At 41.3% G+C, this 21,049-nt stretch overlaps 1 protein-coding gene across 1 annotated transcript in view; it reads right to left on the bottom strand.

The window, feature by feature from the left end:
* Nucleotides 1–21,049, bottom strand: part of LOC149441986 (GDP-mannose 4,6 dehydratase-like) — a gene marked incomplete at its 3' end in the record, with an annotated part of 354,452 nt that overhangs the window by 63,952 nt on the left and 269,451 nt on the right. Inside the window, exons 6-7 of the mRNA XM_089656671.1 lie at nucleotides 12,879–13,071; nucleotides 10,359–10,463 (exon numbers count right to left, since the gene is read on the bottom strand). Of these exons, the coding sequence (XP_089512797.1) occupies nucleotides 10,359–10,463; nucleotides 12,879–13,071 (298 nt within the window). The remainder of the gene's footprint in view (nucleotides 1–10,358; nucleotides 10,464–12,878; nucleotides 13,072–21,049) is intronic.

Raw genomic sequence — 21,049 nt, 5'->3', positions numbered from 1 at the left:
TTTTCCAACCCCCTTTTCAAATTGCTAGTTGCCAGGCTGTCATGCAGGTCCCTTTGCATCATGTTGATATTCCACTTTTTTTTATCATATACTCTTACGCTGTTTTAGTTATATACAAAAAGTACTCAAGCCAGAGGATTTACATTAAAACCAGGGGCGGACTGACCATTTGGAAACTCTGATACTGCCCGAGGGCCCAGGGTCAGTAGGGGGCCCCATGAGATGCCCCTGGTACCTTTTTCATAGGCTTTTTTGAGTTTGGGCAAGGACACAGGGCCCCATGATCCCCTATTGCCCGGGGGCCCCATGAGTGGTTAATTCGCCCCTGGTTAAAACACAACAGATTCCAAGAGCACTCTAGGTTAGCTAAAAGACACAGCACATCATTAGGTATAATGCTTCGCCTGCTAGCTTTGCAGCTGTTTGTCATACTTTTAGACTAGGTCATAAGAAAAGGGGTTAGTCACTGATCATTACAGCTGACAAGTATCCACTTGTTATATGTAAAAGAAGCCTAATGCTTCACCTGCTTGCAAAAGAAGTTCTAATATAAAAATGTAATACTCCACACTTACTGCACAAAAAAACAAAATATAGATTTTTATATATGTATAGAATTTTTTTTTTTTTTTTTTTTTAAGCTTTGACCACAATAAAGAATTTCTATACACAAAACCACTACACGTTCCATTGAACACTCACCTCCCTCTGGATCCACAGAACCCAGATGTAAGTAGCAAATCAAGATCTAAATATATGCAACATTTTAAGGGAAATGATTGAAGAGTTCCTATAGTAATGAAAAGAAGACTGGCCAATTAACTACAGCTGATCTAAAACTATGACACTGCTCTTTGTTTACATGAAAATGACAAATGCTTACAATCTGAGGCAGAGCTGCTATGGGCCGTGTCACAAATCTCCCAGTGAGCAGTAAAAATTGGCTACACTAAGCATCAGCAACAGTGCCAGAACCTGACGCCATATGTACTGTATATCAGAGCCTTCATGTTCCAGTCGCTTATCTGTGTGTCAAAATAATGGAATGTGCATGCACAAACAGTCCTCTTGGAGTCGGCGTTTTCATTTGTTCTCACTTAACTTCTCCATCAATTTCTATACATGGTTTAATTACGTTACACTGCGCCTTGTCTGGCAAGACTTACAGTAACTGCAGAGATATACAAACCTCATTAGTTTTATCTGCTTCATTTATAATCTGTTCACACACACCACAATATAAGTGACATGAGCAACCATCTAGACTGGTTGTCATAAAATGTTAACATTACTGATTAAAAGAAAATGTGATTTAACAATTTTTACACTGGTTTCTTTCTTGGGTTTCATGCACACTAGCATTTTTTTAAGCTCCTAGAAACTGTTAATTGGCATTTTTTTCTGCTTCTGGAAGCGAAGTAGTGTTATCCTATGTGTCCATGCACACTAGTTTAGACAAATACCGGTTTTCAAACTTTTCAAGCATTTTGGAGCAGAAAAAAAAAAAAAAAAAAAAAAACATTTTGGGAGCGTTTCTGGCAGAAAAAAAAAAAAAAAAAAAAAAACATTTTGGGAGCGTTTCTGGCAGAAAAAAAAAAAAAAAAAAAAAAGACATTGAATGCACCTAAACACTACTAAAATGCTCCTAACAACGTTTTCTACATGTACTGTAAGAACGCTAAGGCTACTATAAGCCAGAACAAAAACGCTATTATCAGTGTTTTTCATCCAGCTTTTTTTTCTAGAGGTTTCCAAGCTTATAAAAAACGCTAGTGTGCATGGAACCTAAAAGTGTAAATGTAGGCAAACATTTCATAATTCTGTTCAACTACTCTTGTGATTCACAGACTTCTGTCAACTAGGAAGATCATCACTGCAAAGTCCTGGTCCAGCTGCCTAAGATCATCTGCATACTAACTGGACAGAAGTGATGGCTTTGATTCCTTGTCCAATGTGGAGACTGGAGGTGGAGAAAGATGATAATTATGCAAGTGAAATTACTGCTTAACCTGCTGAATGACTTAAAGTGTTACTAAATCCAGGACCCCGCATTCACTATATCTGGTCTCCCACAGTACACAGAATGGGGAAATGCAATTATTTTAGTAAATATAAACTGCTAAATACCTTCTCTCAGCAGAGCAGTCTTGTGACTTCAGCTGAGCACTGGTTAAAGCTTGTAGGAGGAGTTTTTTCTACTCTAGAAGGATGCAGAACCCCTGATCTCTGTCTGGACAGTGCTGATTGGCCCTGTGCTGATCCCAAGAAAAAAAAAAAAAATTGTTTCTAGCAATACACACTAAACTGAGCAAGTGCACAAGGGCTACGTGTTCCAGTGTCTTATCAGCGTGGACATTTGAACAAGGAGGAGGAGAAGAGAAGTCAGGATCAAAACAGCCTTTTTACACAATGCAGAGGATTAACCCCTTAGGTTCCACAGTGAGTATAACAAGCATGCTTTACTGCATATACAGACTGATTTTACTGTTGTGGGTTTAGTAACACTTTAAAAAGTTGTTACCTTAAATTTCTCATTTCCCTTAAAATGTTGCATATACAGTATTTAGAGCTTGATTTGCTGCATACACCTGTGTTCCATGGATCTGGAGAAAGGTGAGTGTTAAACGGAATGTGTACACAATTCCTTCAATCATGACTTAAACACTTATTATCTAGTATTAATTGCTCATCATTAAATGCACAGACGTTTGCCAGGCTGCACAATCAGGAAAATCATCACTACTACTTTCTGCTTTAACTCTACTACATCCAGGATCACCTCAATGTGACAATTATTCTTATTCATTATCCAGGCAGAAGGTGAAGAGATGACACTAAGTCACAGCACAGGGTGTGAAATCGCTTGACTGGCCTAGTGGGAATACAGATTCTAAAGCAAATAAAGTTCAGTTCAAATATATCTAGAATGCAAAATGGTAAAGCTAAAGAGCAATATCTCAACTGGCATGATTGTTTTTATCCATATCTACAAAAAGATATTTTTGTAACGAAAGAATATGTAAACCTAACTGGTCATATTCCTGATATGTGCCTGTTGCATTGTTTCCTTTGTGTGAAATCCCTGGTGTTTCTGCCAATTCCTCTTTCCTATTTAAAAACTGACCACACTAGGCAGAAGAGCACCTTGTAGTCAGTTCTCTAGCTTCTCCTCCAATGATAAGCCTGACTGACCCCCACCCTGCACAGCCATTCACTGAGAAGATTAGTGTGCTGCGGTTTCTCCTCCCTGAGCTCCTTATGCAGCTGAGGGTATGTGATCACTTATTTAAAAAAAAAATAAAAAAGGGAAAGGGTATTTACAATTTTTTTAATATCTATACAAAAATGTTTTTCCTTTCACTTCTATTGTGAATGGGTTGTTCTAAAAAATGATGGTTTTCATATACTTTAAGGGTACACGTGTACAGAATTCTTTAGAATTGCATGCCAACATCCATTTTTGAATTAACGGGCTGTGCTTTTGAAAAACCCCAAAATTCTATATACACACACACTACACCTGTTAAGGCATTGAACACCGCTTCTGAACAATCTAGTGTTCAACAACCACAATTAGTATCATAAAACAGCTGGAACTGTGGCCATTATTTTTCTCCCGTCTTATGCAGTATCTGTCTGGATTGCTTTGCTTTTATTATTTAATCTCACATAAAACATAAGTGGAGGAATGCAACTATTTTTCCATTTATCCTGCTGGCTAATGTCACAAGAACTTAAAAAAAAAGAAAAAGTTTAGGTTGTCAGCAGAAATAGCAAAGGGAAAATCTCCCAATAGGGAAACCTGATGCAGTGACATCTGTATAAAAAAAAAAAAAAAATTGGGAATTTCCCTCACTAACAATTCAGTAATACATTTACCAACACATAGTTGATTCTTGTAGGTATACGTGGAATTTACATCCTGCACATATATAGAACACATTAACTGTATTAGATATTATAGAACATGCATCATACTGCGATCATGATTGGCCATAAACTGTATGTTTGTCTTATGAACTTGCAGCTGTAGGTCCTGGTTTTAAATCCCATGGAGGACACTCTGGGGGAGATTACTAAAACTGGTTACTGTGCACAGTTCTACCAGATTCTGTGTTCACCAATCAGATTGGAATGACCATATTTGTATGTTTTTCTCAACTGTGGAAGAAAGCTGAGCAATTTGCTTGCTATGGAGGCACTCATGTGCTCGTTGCCAAACTGTGTGTCCATTGACACACAGAGCGAGACTCCACCCCACCCCCTGCCTTCTTCTCACTGGATGTGATTAACAGCAGCAGCAGCCAATGGCGGAAGGTTTTTTTTTTACCTTAATGCATAGAATTTGAACTTATTTAACCACTAGCCTACAGGGCACTTATACCCCCTTCCTGCCCAGGCAAATTTCCAGCTTTCAGCTCTGTTGCACTTTGAATGACAATTGCACGGTCATGCAACACTGTACCCATATGACATTTTTATCTTTTTTTGTGACAGATAGATCTTTATTTTGGTGGTATTTAATCACCTCTGGGTTTATTTTTTCTTAAACAAACCAAAAACCACTGAAAATTTAGAAAAAAAAGTTTTAGTTTTTGTTATAAAATTTTGTAAATAAGTGATTTTTCACCTTCACTGATGTGTGGTAATGAGGCTGCAGTGATGGGCACTGATAGGCTGCACTGATGGACACTGATAGGTGACACTGATGAGGAGGCACTGATGGGCACTGAAAGGCAGCACTCATATGGCACTGATAGGCAGCACTGACGGACACTGATAGGCGGCACCGACTGGAAACACTGAAAGGTAGCTCAGATGGGCACTGATATGTGGCATTGATATGCACTGGTAGGCACTGACAGGTGGCATGGATGTGGCACTGACAGGTGGCATGGATGAGCACTGACAGCTGGCACCGATGGACACTGAAAGGTGGCACTGCTGGGGCTACACAGATCATCAGGGCACACTGATCATCAGGGCCCTGATGATCAGTGTACATGTCCCCTCTGAGGGATGCAGATTACCGGCTCTCCCCTCAAGCTGTCAGCGTGACAGCTCGTGAGAGAAATACCGACAACCGGCATTTCCCTATTTGCATGAGATCAGCTGTGATTGGACACAGCTGATCACATGATCGAGCCAACATCAAGGCTCGTTCCGTTGATCAGTGTTCCGCTGTGTCCAAGGAACACAGCGCACCGCCGTTCGCCACGCTGTGCTCTCCCGGAGCCGTGCCTGCGCAGTTAGAATGGGAGGACATCATATGACGTCCTCCCAGAACGAGAGAACCGCCTTGCGCCCGTCATTGTACTATAATGGCAGGTGGGAGGCGGTTAAAATATGCATACCCTTTATAGATTTACCCTCTTTCTGTTCTGGCGGCAACTCAAATTTTTGGATTTATCCTCCCTTTCATTCCTGATGACATTGATGATCAGGGGAATTTTAGTGATCCTCCCTACCTGGAACACAGACAGTAATACAAATCTGACAGTGGTTCTAACCCCTTAACAGCATATCAAAATCTGAAACAATTGTTTTTTGCCTACAGTTTGACTTGGCGTCTTTGCCAGCCCAATCATTGACATGCTGAGGAGGAGTGACCAAACAGTGCTTCTATTACTATTCTTAATTTCTCATGTCTAAGATACTGGGCCATGGGTACCATGTAAACAGGGGTTTTGCTTTTTACAGAAAGTATAATCTTTCTAAAACTATAGTTCACATTTTAGAAAATCCCCTAGAGCATTGCTTGCCTCTTAACTGGCCAGACTGGGCTGTCTTTCTGTAATGGCACTAAACACAGTTTAGAAAGACCGCTTTTTGGAAAGTGAAGCAAATTCTGCTCTGCAGAGTTTTTAAACGTTCAGTTCCTGTGGCCTCGTGGAGAGATTACTATGTTGCTATGTGTCAGAGATATTATTTGCTTCTATTTTTAAACCATAGAAATTCTTTACATGTACTTTAATATACATTTAATGCATTTTCTATATTATGGCCAAAATGCATGGACTGTGTCCCTATCACATTTCCAGATTCCCAGGCTTTATGTTCATTACATGTGCAGAAATATTCCCAGGGTAAGGTGCTGATGACATCAGTGTAGATTTCTTTTGGCTGGCTGACCTCTCCCATGCCATGCTTATAAGCATAGATGGAGCCTTTATAAAATGTTTCTAAAGTTGTTCTGTATCTTTCCTTGGACAGGCTGATTACTTGTTTGATATCTGCGAGGTACAGATTATTCTGAGCAGCTTATACGCGTCATGAAATGTCTCCAGTCCCGTGATATCAAAATAGTTTTACAGCTGTATAGAATGAATGACATTTGTCACTTTACTCCAGTGTGTTTAGCAACACATCACAGTGGTAGGCAGAACATTTTTATCATGTCTTGCACATGGTTGCCAAGTCAGATGTCCTTATTTGTATGCTTCTGCTGGATCAGGGTCAGGTTTACATCAGGTTGAAGACCGTTTGGTTCAGGATTTTATCCTGTTCACATATATGTGATTTATACACTGCTTCCATAGAAGTAACCTGAAATCCGCACCTGAACCAGACAACACTGCTCAGAAATCATACAGGACTCTTTCAATCCGCACTGAATCTGCACTGCTAGTACACCGGACATTTCTTATTTCACATGTCAAGCGGATTGGATGTGGTTGAAACCACATCCAATCCACATACTGTATATATGAACTGGCACTTAAGGCACTGAGGCAGGAGGATAAGCTTTACAGCCAGGCTGCCATTTTCAGGACAGTAGAGCTAGGAAAGCCTTTGCGTGTCTCATAACACATGTTTTACAGTACCTGTAAACCCACCCCCTTTTTTACCTGCAACCCCCCTTCCCCTTTAAACGAGAAGTATAGCCAAAGCTCCTTTGACCATACTTCTTCTATGAATCACAGGAGTGCAGTTTGTTCTGCACTCCTGAGACCCATTTTTATCCAAAAGCAGGCTAAAGCCCACTGTTGGCTGATGTCACAGAGCTGTACCAGGATCTAAGAAGGTCCCGACCATATGGACGGTATCCACCCAGAGGCCTGGACCGGAAACTGGCTTAGTCTCTCAGCAATGTGTTGAGAGCCTGAACCAGCATCTCCCACCCCCTCCACAGCCTAGCACTCCTGTGAGCACTAGAGGGGCAGAGAAGAGAGCTGGAGACTGACAGTCATGGTTTTCTGCTCTTAGCGGAGCGGGAGAACTGAGTGATCAGTGGTGTTTGATCGCTGTGCAAAGCCGGCAGGGGATTGATGGTGCATCCACCTAGGTGAGTATATTTTTTTTTTCTTTAAGCCTACAGTTCTTTTAATAATCATGTTGATGAGCCTCTTCCCCTGGCCCAGTGGTTGTAGGGGTCTGCGGATTCTGAAAGCCCCCTTTAACAATAAGGGGCCTTCAGATCCTGGCTCCACCCCTGTGAATGAGCAAGGGGTAGTCTTCATTCACAAAAACAAAACAAACCCCCAGTTTTTGAACCCTTAATTAAAAAATGCCCCCCAATGTTCATCCATTGTCAATCGCGTTGTACAGCGATGTAGGTCCAGTTCAATCATGATGAATGATGGCTGTTGGACCACATTACAAAAAAATAAAGAAAATGGTCTCCAGTAGGGATGAGTCATTGGTTGTTATGATGCTGGTGGGTGCCAGCTCCTTAACCAATGGCTCAATCCAAACACAAATTTTCGGGGACAAAAACAAACAAAAAACACACACTTTATCGAACGTCAGTGAACACAAACACTATATATAATATCCAATCTTAGCTCTCGCTCTGACATTTGCAGCAATACCCCACGAGTGGTGCGATGAACGTTTACAGGGATGCGTGTAGGGCCAAAACACACAGTTACATTTGTGTATTAGCACTTTAAATTGTAATTTTTTTATTTTGTTTATTTTTTTTTTTTACACTGTACTTTATTTTTTTTAATCGACTTTATTGCTATCACGTGAACAACATTCCTTGTGAAACCATTTCGGTCCTTTAGAAACTCAAATTGACATCCATATTTGGTCTCTAAACCTAGATAAATGATTGCCACAATTGTACAATAACTACTAAACTATGTCATGACCTGTATGTCGCTGCTTCCAGGCCAGTGTCATTAGTACAGTGACAGTGTGTAGTATCAATGTATAAGTGTCACTGGTGATGTCAGTGTCAGATTGCCCTCTGCTTTACTACAGTCCCACTATAAGTAGCTGATCACTGCCATTACTAGTATAAAAAAATTACATTAATTTGGGTACAGTGTTGCATAACTGCACAATTACCAAATATAGCAGTCACTGTAGTATGAGTAAAAGAAAAGGAAGTAGGTGGAGGAAAAGAAGAATGAAATCGGAGAGAAGAAAGAAACAGAGCGGAAGGTAAGCTAGGAATCCAATGGAAAATATTCCTACTTTCAGTGCCCTACTTTCTCAATTAGAGCAGGTAAGGTGCAGAAAAAGTGTGAGCCATTTGAATGGAGGAATCAAATGAAGAAAAGCAGAGTTAAAGAGGAGAATATTGAAAACTTCTCACTTACAGTATCTGTCACATAATGTAACATCTTTCTCAGTTTTGGTATGTTATGTTCCAGCACCTCTGACAAAACTTCTTAACCCATTTCCCTTCAGTAACAAACATTCTAGGTGCTTTGACACAAGCTCACCAATTACTCACGAGTAATGAAGCACATTTATTTTATAGGTCTTATGACAACTAGCCTTCGTGGTCTATGCAAGGTTTACAATTACAAGTCCTACGTGTGCAGCATAGAATATAGGGTGGAATATAGTTTCTCAAAAAAAAAAAAAGTTAATGAAATGCTTTTCATTTCCAATACATTTTGCTTAAGCTATATAAAGGTAAAACTAGATGTTTAATTAATGCAGCATACAATATATAAAATCAGTAGATTTTCACAAATCTGAAGATGTTTTTATTTTTTTTTTTTAAAGTACCATGTGGTTTTTCTTTGTTTCCCACACCGTGTCACCGCCTGCTTTTGGAATGTGTGTATGACTTTGTCTGCTGTCTAATGTGTTCATACTCCTGCCAGCCTCTTATCTCATGGGGAAAAGCTATGAGGGTGTGTCTACTGCAGAGACTGGTTGTGAAATAGAGGGCATTCAGCATTATATAAGGGATTTAAGCAACTCTGCCGATCATTAAAGATAAAGCACAAGTATTCATTGTTTTAGGTAACCAGTATTTCCCCCTTTACAGGTTCTCCAAAACACTAAAGCAATTGTTTTCCAATACCCACTTGAAGCTGGCACCAAGGACTTCCTTATGCTAAGCATCTTGACATCTCATGGAACAAGGACTGGTCCACACACTGAGGTAGGGCGTTTCTATCCCGTACATCAATAGATACTATTATGAACCACTTCTAAACAAGTTATTATCTCACATTATTTCCCTGAATACAAGCACTGTCTAAAATAACTTGCCCCTCCTTACAAAATTCTTGGTAACCGCCATTTAACTCAGGTATTCCATAAATCAGGGCTAACTATCAACTGAAACTATGAATTGTATGATGTTAAACAGTAACTACACAGCATCCTTCACAAAACAAAAGCAAGAGGATACACAGGCTGGTTGCAGCCACTGTGCCATAATAAATATTACACAATGAAAATGTAATATATACATATATAAAACATTTTGTGAGGCACTGATAGAATCGTATCACCTAGTTTTCACACCTACACATGGTGAGGGGGATCTAATATGGAAAAATTTTTTTTGCCCCAAGACTTTGTAGAGCTTTTAGGTGGGAAAAGCCTCCTTATGTACATCCACATCTTACCCGATACCCATAATATGAGCATTGACGGATGCCCAGTGCTTGCTCTCCTTCAGTTTGCCGTTAAACCTGCTGCTGGGTGAAAAGACTGACTGCAAATACAACACTAAAAAGACATTCTGTGGAACCCAATTAGGGGCACCATGTCAGTCATCAACCGATTGGAGTTTAGTGGTTTGGACAAGCAGATGTTTAAGTTATTTTAAGCAAGGGACTCTCTGTACAATCCCCCCCCCCCCCCCCAGCCGGCACTTAAACTGTATGTGTGCTGCCTTGTTGAATAGAATTGCAAACCTGCTTGGACTGTTCTTGGGTGTCCTTGTCTTGTGAATGGTTTACTGCTTCCAATACCAGTTGAGCACGCTCCCTTTACTTAGTAAAAATAGGAGGATTACCTGCAGACACTTTTTACCACAAAACATTTTTTTATGCTACATAATGCAATAGAAAAAATGTACTGTTTTACGTTGGATATGCATACAACTGCTTAATACAGTTTATTTTTTTCTTATATTATAATTTTTAAACAAGTTTCCTAACCTCTTCGAGGACTCTCGTGGTTGAAGAGAATACCATTGACAGCAAACAGGTTATAAGCTTCCCTAAAATTAACCACAATCCAGTAGGCATATAGTTTTGCTGCACCTGAAATATATGAAATAAATTAAAAAACGTTCACAGTTTTTTTGTTTTTTTTTAAAATAATAAAAACAAATTGCATTTTACGATTAAATAATTCCCTACTTTGATAGGTGTATTACTGCACCAAGGGATATATACAGGGGGGCAATAAAGTATTTAGTCAGCCACCAATTGTGCAAGTTCTCCCACTTAAAAAGATGAGAGAGGCCTGTAATTGGCATCATAGGTAGACCTCAACTATGAGAGACAAAATGAGAAAAAAAATCCAGACAATCACATGATTTGAAAGAATTGGCTGATTTGGAAAGAATTTATTTGCAAATTATGGTGGAAAATAAGTATTTGGTCAATATGAAAAGTTCATCTCAATACTTTGTTATATATCCTTTGTTGGCAATGACAGAGGTCAAACGTTTCCTGTAAGTCTTCACAAGGTTGGCACACACTGTTGCTGGTATTTTGGCCCATTCCTCCATGCAGATCTCCTCTAGAGCAGTGATGTTTTGGGGCTGTCGCTGGGCAACACGGACTTTCAACTCCCTCAAAAGGTTTTCTATGGGGTTGAGATCTGGAGACTGGCTAGGCCACTCCAGGACCTTGAAATGCTTCTTACAAAGCCACTCCTTCGTTGCCCGGGCGGTATGTTTGGGATCATTGTCATGTTGGAAGACCCAGCCACGTTTCATCTTCAATGCCCTTGCTGATGGAAGGAGGTTTGCACTCAAAATCTCACGATACATGGCCCCATTCATTCTGTCCTGTACATGGATCAGTCGTCCTGGTCCCTTTGCGGAGAAACAGCCCCAAAGCATAATGTTGCCACCCCCATGCTTCACAGTAGGTATGGTGTTCTTTGGATGCAACTCGGCATTCTCTCTCCTCCAAACACGAGTTGTGTTTCTACCAAACAGTTCTATTTTGGTTTCATCTGACCATATGACATTCTCCCAATCCTCTTCTGGATCATCCAAATGCTCTCTAGCAAACTTCAGATGGGCCTTGACATGTACTGGCTTAAACAGGGGGACACGTCTGGCACTGCAGGATCTGAGTCCCTGGCGGCGTAGTGTGTTACTGATGGCAGCCTTTGTTACGTTGGTCCCAGCTCTCTGCAGGTCATTCACTAGGTCCCCCCGTGTGGTCCTGGGATTTTTGCTCACCGTTCTTGTGATCATTTTGACCCCACGGGGTGAGATCTTGCGTGGAGCACCAGATCAAGGGAGATTATCAGAGGTCTTGTAGGTCTTCCATTTTCTAATTATTGCTCCCACAGTTGATTTGTTCACACCAAGCTGCTTGCCTATTGCAGATTCAGTCTTCCCAGCCTGGTGCAGGTCTACAATTTTGTTTCTGGTGTTCTTCGACAGCTCCTTGGTCTTCACCATAGTGGAGTTTGGAGTGTGACTGTTTGAGGTTGTGGACAGGTGTCTTTGAACTTGTTATCAGTTTAAAACAGGTGCCATTGATACAGGTAATGAGTGCAGGACAGAGGAGACTCTTAAAGAAGAAGGTACAGGTCTGTGAGAGCCAGAAATCTTGCTTGTTTGTAGGTGACCAAATACTTATTTTCCACCATAATTTGTAAATAAATTCTTTCCAAATCAGCCAATGTGATTGTCTGGATTTTTTTTCTCATTTTGTCTCTCATAGTTGAGGTCTACCTATGATGCCAATTACAGGCCTCTCATCTTTTTAAGTGGGAGAACTTGCACAATTGGTGGCTGACTAAATACTTTTTTGCCCAACTGTACATCTAATCTGGTATCATTGTAATTGATATGAAAATAAATGTAAGGAGGTTCACATAAGTACAACACTTACTACATATTTTTTTTTTTTTTTTTTTACACGGATTACTTTTACACCCATAAAGGCTTTCTCCTTCTCTCTGGCTGCATTCCTGCAGCCATTAAGAACTACTGTGTGAGCTGTGATTGGTCACAGCTTGTCACATGGTACAAGGCTGTTGTGAATAGCCTTGTACCATGCGACCTCTGATCATTCACAGATTTCACATGTAGTAAGCAATGATGTCAGAAGTGACATCTTGCTTACTACTCTACATGTGATCACTGATTGGCCAACTGACTGTGCGAGGTCCCGTACGACAATCGGTGTTCCACTGTGTCCGGAGGACACAGCGGCACTGGATTGTGGTGCTGTGCGCACAAACAGGGGGTGGGGAGGCCGTTTATAAACAGCCACCCGACCATGCACTGCCACTGTCCGGCTGTTTATACACAATGGCCGGACAGGAGGTGGTTAAAAGCATATTACTGTGAGTTCTAGTTCATTAATGCAACAAAACATAACTAGGACTAAGTACACTTGTGCAAAAACTTAAGCCCTGTTAGGAAACTTTTGGTACCACATGCCCTTGTATAATCTTCTCACCCATAGCTGTAAATATATACTAACCATATGGTGATCGAGGGTAGAATGGTGTTGTTTCCTTCTGGGGGATTTCCTGCACTTTTCCATACAATTCACTGGTTGAGGCTTGATAGAACTTTAATGACTTAATTAAGCCACAGGTCTTCACTGCATCAAGAAGTCGCAAAGTACCTACACCATCAACATCTGCTGTGTATTCTGCCAGGTCAAAGGAAATCTGAAAGATAAGAGACTTATAAGCATACTGATAATGTGATATACCGCTAAAACAAATACAAAATATACTGTGCATGCTTTTTAAGGTTTAATCTACCCAAATAAAATGCATTTTGAAGTAATACAGTAAGCAAATGAATGCTGCAAAAATACAATATTCTACAATAAACATACAAAAATACACAGTATTCAACACTAAATAAGAATGTACAAAATTAGATATGGAACACTACTGGTCCAAACAAATTAAAAGACCTTATGAACTGGACCCAGGAAAATGTATGGATGGCTTCCATTTCTCACTTGGCTCCACCCCCCAAAAATGCTGCAATGAGCCAAAAAAAAAAAAAATCCATTCACATGTGTTTATGGGGCCATCACAGATCCAATGTGAGTGTGTAGCTAGAGAAAAAGGATATTAAAAAAGATTTCATAAAATATTTAAATGTTAACTTGTGCTTAGTCTATGCACACAAAGTATTAATCTATTCTGAATAAGCAAAAATGCTACTTTAAAATAAGTCCTCATTCACCTCTAGCTACAGGGATTGTGGAGAAATTAATCTTCAAAGTTCACAACAAAAGCACTGAAATCTCAGCTTCTTCTCAAATTATTTTTGTTTTGCCAGAATTGACAGCTTGCGAGACCTTGAATGTAAACAGAGTGGTCGTTACCAAGCTGTTATCAATGGACAGAAACCCAACAGTCTTGTCAAGAGTCTGGGATAGTGAGCGCTTGTAGATGCCCAACTTGGGGTTCCCCATGGCATTGAGTTCAAGTTCTCCTGTTTCTTCACCAGAGCTCCTGATGGTGGGGATGGACTTGCAGCAAGCTGAAACCAAGTCGCAGCCCCTAGGTGATGATGCAGAAACCAATATGTGTGCAGAGTACAAATGGTAGGAGACACAAGGGAATCCAGGTGACAAGCCAAAGTGCTGTTGGGTGGCAGGCAAGCACAGGAGGTAGACGGGAGTAAGACACTGAGTACATGTAACCGTAGGCAAACAGGAGCTCAGATAACTGGGAAGTTGCTCAGGCAACATGGGCTGCACCGAGCATGTCTTATATAGGTAACAGGTAAGAAAACTGGGAGGTGGGCCAGGAAATGATGAAAAGGAAAAGATTTATAAACCCACAGAATGGCTTCTGTGCTCACCTATGGGCACTGCCTGCTAAACACCACAGGTTTAAGAAAAGCACTTCAGCATGGAGGCAAAAATGACACAGGCAGGAAATCTGCAGGCTACATTGTGACAGCTTTATTGTGAACTTTGAGAGATTTTTTTTTCCTGAACAAATGACTAAACAATACATGCATCTAGAGAGGTCCGGGATGGCTTAATTTAAAGCAAAGTTCCAGATGAAAATAAATAAAAGTCAGCAGCTACAAAAACTGTATCTGCTAACTTTTAAAACACAGCCACTTACCTTGTCCCTCGATCCAGCGGTGTCCTCACCATGGCTTGTTTCACCGGCCGTCTTCTCCCTCTGGCGCCGGCATCTGCAGGGTGGGCACCCAGCTGTGACAGCTTGGGGCTTCACAGCTGGGTACCCACTGTGAATGCCCAAGAAGCGCTGTGCCTTGTGAATGGCCCCGTAGTCTTCTGGGACCTGTCACGTGTCCCAGAAGACTACGGGGAGAGAGGGGGTGGGGGGTGGAAGGACAACTTCCGCTTCCGATCGCCTAGGTGATCGCAGCAGCAGTGGGAGCGGGTAAATGTCAAATTCGGGTACCCCTCCCCAAAGGTTCCAATCCTTAATAGAGAGAGGGGGACAAAGGCTTAAAGCGGAACTTCCCCTTTTGGGTTGAGCTCCGCTTTAAAGCTTTTCTGTTTGTTGAAAATATGTAAATTGTTTGAGGTCTGTAGTTCAGGCATAGGTACACTAAAGTATATTCGTCAAGATAAAGATTAATAAGATTTCCGCTCCTCTTAATATACAAAGTGACAAAAAAGGACAACCACATGTCTTAAAGACACCTATAGAAGAGAGTGAAATGTCAACTCATTCACCTTTCCAACCGCTTCATCTCCGACACCCCCCTCTGCCAATCCCTCCACTGGCTTCCGATTGCGCAACGGATCAAATTCAAAATCCTAACGCTGACGTACAAAGCTGTCCACCATACTGCCCCGAACTACATCACTGACCTAATATCCAAGTACCACCCAACACGCACACTCCGCTCCTCACAAGACCTCCTTCTCTCTAGTTCCCTGGTCTTCTCCTCCCATGCCCGCCTCCAGGACTTCTCCAGGGTGTCACCCATCCTCTGGAACTCCCTGCCCCAACCCATCAGATTATCACCTACTCTCCTCTCCTTTAGGCGCACCCTGAAAACCCATCTCTTCAGGGAAGCCTACACCACCCCCTGCTAACTTGCCGACCTCCTCCACTCTTCCTACCACTCCATCCCCCAACAGCTATCTCCTCCTGTGCCACCATCCCCTCCCTCCTAGATTGTAAGCTCGAAAGAGTGAGGCCCTCAATCCCCTCATGTTTTGCATTGTATTGGTATTGTTCTGTCACATGTTCTGTCCCCCTCTGTAATGTACAGCGCTGAGCGAACTATTGGCGCTTTATATATACTGTAGAATAATAATAATAATTACAGCTGTAATTAGAATACATTGGGGTTGATTTACTGAAGGCACTGTGCACTGCTAGTAGAGTTGCTCCAGAGTTTAGTAAATTAGGTAAAGCTTCACTTTGCAAAGAATACCCAATCACGTGCAAGGAAAATGAAAAAAAAAAAAAATATATATAGCATTTTGCTTGTACATGATTGGATGATAGAAATCAGCAGAGCCCTCAGATCTAGAGCAACTGCACCTGCAGTGCACAGTATATTTGCCTTTAGTACACAAACCCCATAGTGATGTTACAAACTCAGTGATTCCTCTGATTGCCAGTCACATGATGAAGAAAGTTGTTTTGAATCATTCTGGCTTTGAATAGGTTGAAATAAATGAACTTTTGTCCTTTTATTTAACTTACAACAGTATCAAATATATACTAGTAAAAGGTTATGCAGGCTGTTTAACTAAAGCACTGTTGTGTCAATTATGACTGCCTACAGATATTTTTTGTAAACTCAGATCAAATGAAACATTGTTAGTTGGCAGTCACATGGCTAATCAAATCCTGATGCATGAATCGATTTAATTAGACAATCTGGTATGAGCCAAATTATAAACATGGCACCTATGGATTTTAGGGCTTTGGGTAAGCAACTGAACATTTTCAAGGTAAGGTAACCCCCCCTCCCCTAAGTATTCATGTGCACATGCACTGTTGGGCCACTTGTACAAGAGCATCAAGAGCACCACACAAAGGACAGCAACCGGAGGACTGAGCTAAGCCAGTATAATCAAACACACATGTATCAAACATTGGGTAGTCAGCTGTTAGATGAATGTTTTTTGGGGGGTACTATAGCATTTTTACGGTTTTAACTTATTAGATACAGTTGTGAACGGCTTCTTAATTAGTCAAGAGGAAGTTTTTACAGATTCACCAGGTAAAATAAAATCAACACAGTGGAGACTTTGGAGCATAATAAATCAGCATAGGAGAGTCATTTTCCTAAGTTAGACCTTAGGGCCTAAACATTTCAGACAACTTACACATTTTCTTCATGCAGTGAGCACATGGGCAAAATAGATATTCACTTAAAAGTTAGAAGATTCCATCTTTTTTCAGAAAAGTTTACTCCTGAAATACTATATCCAAAAATGAAAGGAAAAAAATTGCTTATGCATACAAATATTGTTAAATTGATGATTCCTGCAATTCTAATACCTGGGGTTGTGCTATTTAAAGTACACTATATGGCCAAAAGTATGCTGACCATCATACCCATTTGAGCTTGTTGGACAATCTTCTTCTAAAGCCATGGTAATTAAAACAGGACTTAACCTTAAATGGGGAATTCTGCTTTTCCTCTTCCTCCCCTCCTCTGATTTTGAAGTTTGTTTTTTCCTGGGAGCGGGTGGGTACCTATTTTTGACAGGTAAGCCTTGCTTGTGGGAAATAGGCTGTGACTCTGAGAATAGCAGGTGTCAGTACTGGGGGCCCGAAGACCAACAAAGAACATGCCCAGGTGATGACAGCAATGGACTGCTGGACAGGAAAGTGTGTTTAGTAAACGTTGGCAGCTACAGTGTTTAGCTGCTGCCTTTTTTTTTTTTTTTTTTTTTAAGACTGTAGCTCCTCATTAAATAGCACACCCATCCCAACACCCTCTCCCCTTCTCTTTGTTGCTAGAATGAACATCATCATACTGGAAAGACTCCTCACAAGGATTTGCAGCCTGTCTATGGGAATTCATAAATGCGGTTTTGTTTTTTCTAAAGTCTAGGACTAATGTTGGATAATTAGATTTATCTCACAATTGGTGTCCCAATTCATACCAAAGGTGTCCAATAGGGTTGAGGTCAGAGCAAGCTATTCAAATTCCTCCATAACAAACGTTTCCAGCATGACTGTGTATTTCTACTCTACACCAGTGGTCTCAAAACTTCAGATCTTTGCTTGCCTTTATCCAGTCCTTATGGCACTATTCCTCACAGATTACAAGCCACTATTCCTCCCACTGACATCCAGTTGAGGCATAATTCCTGCCACTGATACCAACAGGGGGACACTATTCCTCCCACCAATACCAACACTGGGGCACTATTGCACTCACTGATAGCAATTATGGGGCATTGTTAACTCCCATTGATGTTGGGGCATTCTCTACTCACATTGGCCACTCTGGCCCCCCCTAAGTCTGAAGGGCCATAAACTGGCCCTTTGTTTGAAGACCCCTGCTCTACACTGTAGCATTTACATTTACTCCTCATGGAAACCAAAGGTTGAGGGAGAGCTTATTTTCTACGTTTTCCTCTGTTCCTATAAAATTGGACCCCTTTATCTCCCCCATCCCACCACGAAATAACACATTCAAATTTGCTACCAATTTAAAGCTGTCAAAAAAAAACAAGTTGTACAATATGTAGATAAAATCTAAAGGCAAAAGGTTAATTTGGCATAAACCAAACAGGTGCCCAAAATCATGCACTGATCCTACAGAGCGGGGAACGGCAAGCCGTCGATTTGCGGGCTACCTGTCGATCATGACCATCTGACAGGTGGACCGCGACCGTGCCTCCACTCCTGACAGCCCACTACCTCTAAGATCAGAAAGGCAATGTACAATAGAGCAAAGCAAAATACAAAGAAAGGGGTGGACTACCACAGCACCACTTAGGGAGCAGTGAGAGTCTCCACCCAGCCAGCCCTGCAAAACCCGGAGCCTTGTCCATGTAACTGCAGGGGGTCAGCAACACAGGAGGCTGCATGCTAATGACAGGTCTTTAGTGCTGAGTTGCCAGTGTTATATAAGGCTGCTGACCACAATGCAGATGCCTGTGTGTACCTGCCAGAGACATCAACATTTATTTTACATTATTGTGGCATCTGGTTAACAGCAGGAATTGTGCTGTTGTGTGTTATTGTTGGCTCACATCTATGCATCTCAGGAGTGTGTGCAAAATCACGTGTTCTTGACACAGAGAAATGCACTTCTCTTTAGCAGACGCATTAGGGTGCCATTACATCTTAATGGCACCCCCACGAATTGTAAACCGCATGTGTTTTCACACGCACCAAAATGTATGGTGCTGAAGCACCATGTGGTTCACTGCGATTTTCCAAAATGGTCAGGGACTTTTCCCACATTTCTCACAGGAAGTGCAGCTCATTAAAATGAATGGGCTGCCCTGCATGCAGTAGTATGAACCAAGGCTTTGGGCCCATTCACAGAGTGGTTAAATGGGCAGACAAAAGTCAGTGTTGGGCTACAGTGATGTGTGCCAGGGAGTGGTGTGATGTGTGTTTTAACACATCACACTGCACACTTATTTCACTTTATTTGAAGTGTAAAAAGTGACGCTTCCTTCACATCACCATACAGCAGAACAGTGCATTGCACTTGCTGTGCCGTGACATGTGGTGCTATCCAGTGAGGTGCAATATTATGCAGCATGTCAGCATTTTATCACACCTCACTGTACCGCACCTCTGGGAGAATGGGGCTATGTTCTATGTGCAGAAAAACGCCACTCATTGTTCCAGTGCAAACAGGCCCTTAACACCGCTGACCTCCACATGGTTTGTTATATTACACTGACCCTGACCTCTTACTTTTCACCTCTGAACTCTGGTTCACATACTAGTGACCTCTGAACTACTCAACCCTGTGCTCTGCATTACTTACTCCTGACCTCTGAGTTACACCTGACCCCTAAACTGTGCATTGCATACTACTGACCTATGAACTCCGCATTATATACTACTGACCTCTGCACTTCATGTTACATACTACTGAACTCTGCAGTACTTGCAACTGCTTTCTAAAACTGTCAAACCTTCCTTTTTAATGGAGCCATGCTAGGTTATCACCTTTAAAAAAAAGTGCACTACAGACCGGTGACCTTTGATTTCTTCCATGCTGTTCAAGTAGATCTCCACCTCTTCAAGGTTGCCTACCCCTGCTATAGAGGCCAGCAGATTAGAAAGAGAACAATTAAGTGACGTGCATTTGAGGAGAGGACTGATCCATTAGAGTAACCTCACACAGGTTTTTTATTTTCCCGTAGGCACAGCTATTGTGCCGTCTTGGCACTAGTGGGGGACAATACTATAGATACTAGGTCATTGATATCATAAAATAGCATGTGATCCCAGCGCTGGGAAAATGGAGACAGGAAGGGCAACTGCCCTGGGTGCACCGTGTTCCTATGCAGGGTGGGCACTGCAAGCTGTGCAGTTCTCTTCGCAAATCCTGCGAACTTGCCAGTGATCTGTTCTCTGCTTGCTGACTGGCAGCAGACAGGCGTTCTGGCAGCATCACTCCTGTCAAGCAAAGCAGAGGGGCCATGGTAGCTGCTGGATGGAGAATTCTGCCCTTCTTCTTGTCTTCCCTTGTCAAGTGATATCAAATGACCAGAGACAGGAAGAATGAAAATCTGTCTTCATTCCCACACAGGTGTAGGGCTGAGGAGGTGGTCTGAACTGATCTAAGAAAGGTAAAAATTTAACTGAAAGATTTGAAAAACTCTTGTAATAAAAGCGCTTTGGGGGTTAAATGGATAAAAATCCCTGGGAGATGAAGGTGTCAGTCCCTAATATACTGCACAATGTTTTCAAACCCAGGTGCTTGCTGGTAATAGCAGAAATCAGGATGATCAATGTGGATGCTTATTAAATAGCTGATCATGAAGCTTGCATGTATGTATTTCAATGGTTTGCCTGGAGTTCAGATTTGCATGCAACAGCATTTTTGTCTTGGCACTGTTACCCTCTGAGCACATTTGCTTTAAAAGCACCATCGGTCTCTTAAATGTATCCAACTGCCCAGACACACCTGGAGTTTTGCCCAAATGTAATATATAATGCCTCATTTATAGCAAACAACAACTGGTATTATGTTAAAATAAAATCTAAAACAAATATTAACCAGAAAGAATAAAAGGGATTCTACAAATAGGCCTTCGGTTTTAGAAACATTGTGGTTTAACTTAACCCAGCTTGGAAAAAACGACTCATTTCAGACAAGGCTAATACATTCCCAGTTTCATCGAAAAGTGAAGATCACAAGAAATTATTTGCACAAAGGGTCAAGGATTCACAATGATGCATTGATACACATGTGATTTCACACTAAAATGTACTGCTGTGCTAAAGTTCGTAAGGGAAACACTTCACTGGAAGAAAAAAAAAAAAAAAAAAAAAAAAAAAACCATATCATGAGGGAATTTCTCTTGACTGCATTTAATTTTTCCTTATGAGGTATGGGAATCTGACCAAAAATAAAATGTAGATATGCCCGTGTGTAGAATATATACACACACTATATTGCCAAAAGTATTGGGACGCCTGCCTTTACACGCACATGAACTTTAATGGCATCCCAGTCTTAGTCCGTAGGGTT

The sequence above is a fragment of the Staurois parvus genome, unplaced genomic scaffold (genome assembly GCF_062004578.1).
Source record: "Staurois parvus isolate SC_StPar_1 unplaced genomic scaffold, SC_StPar_1.0 ptg000928l, whole genome shotgun sequence".
Lineage (NCBI taxonomy): Eukaryota > Metazoa > Chordata > Amphibia > Anura > Ranidae > Staurois > Staurois parvus.
Note: the sequence above shows the minus strand (reverse complement) of the source record. Positions and strands in the feature narration are given on the sequence as shown.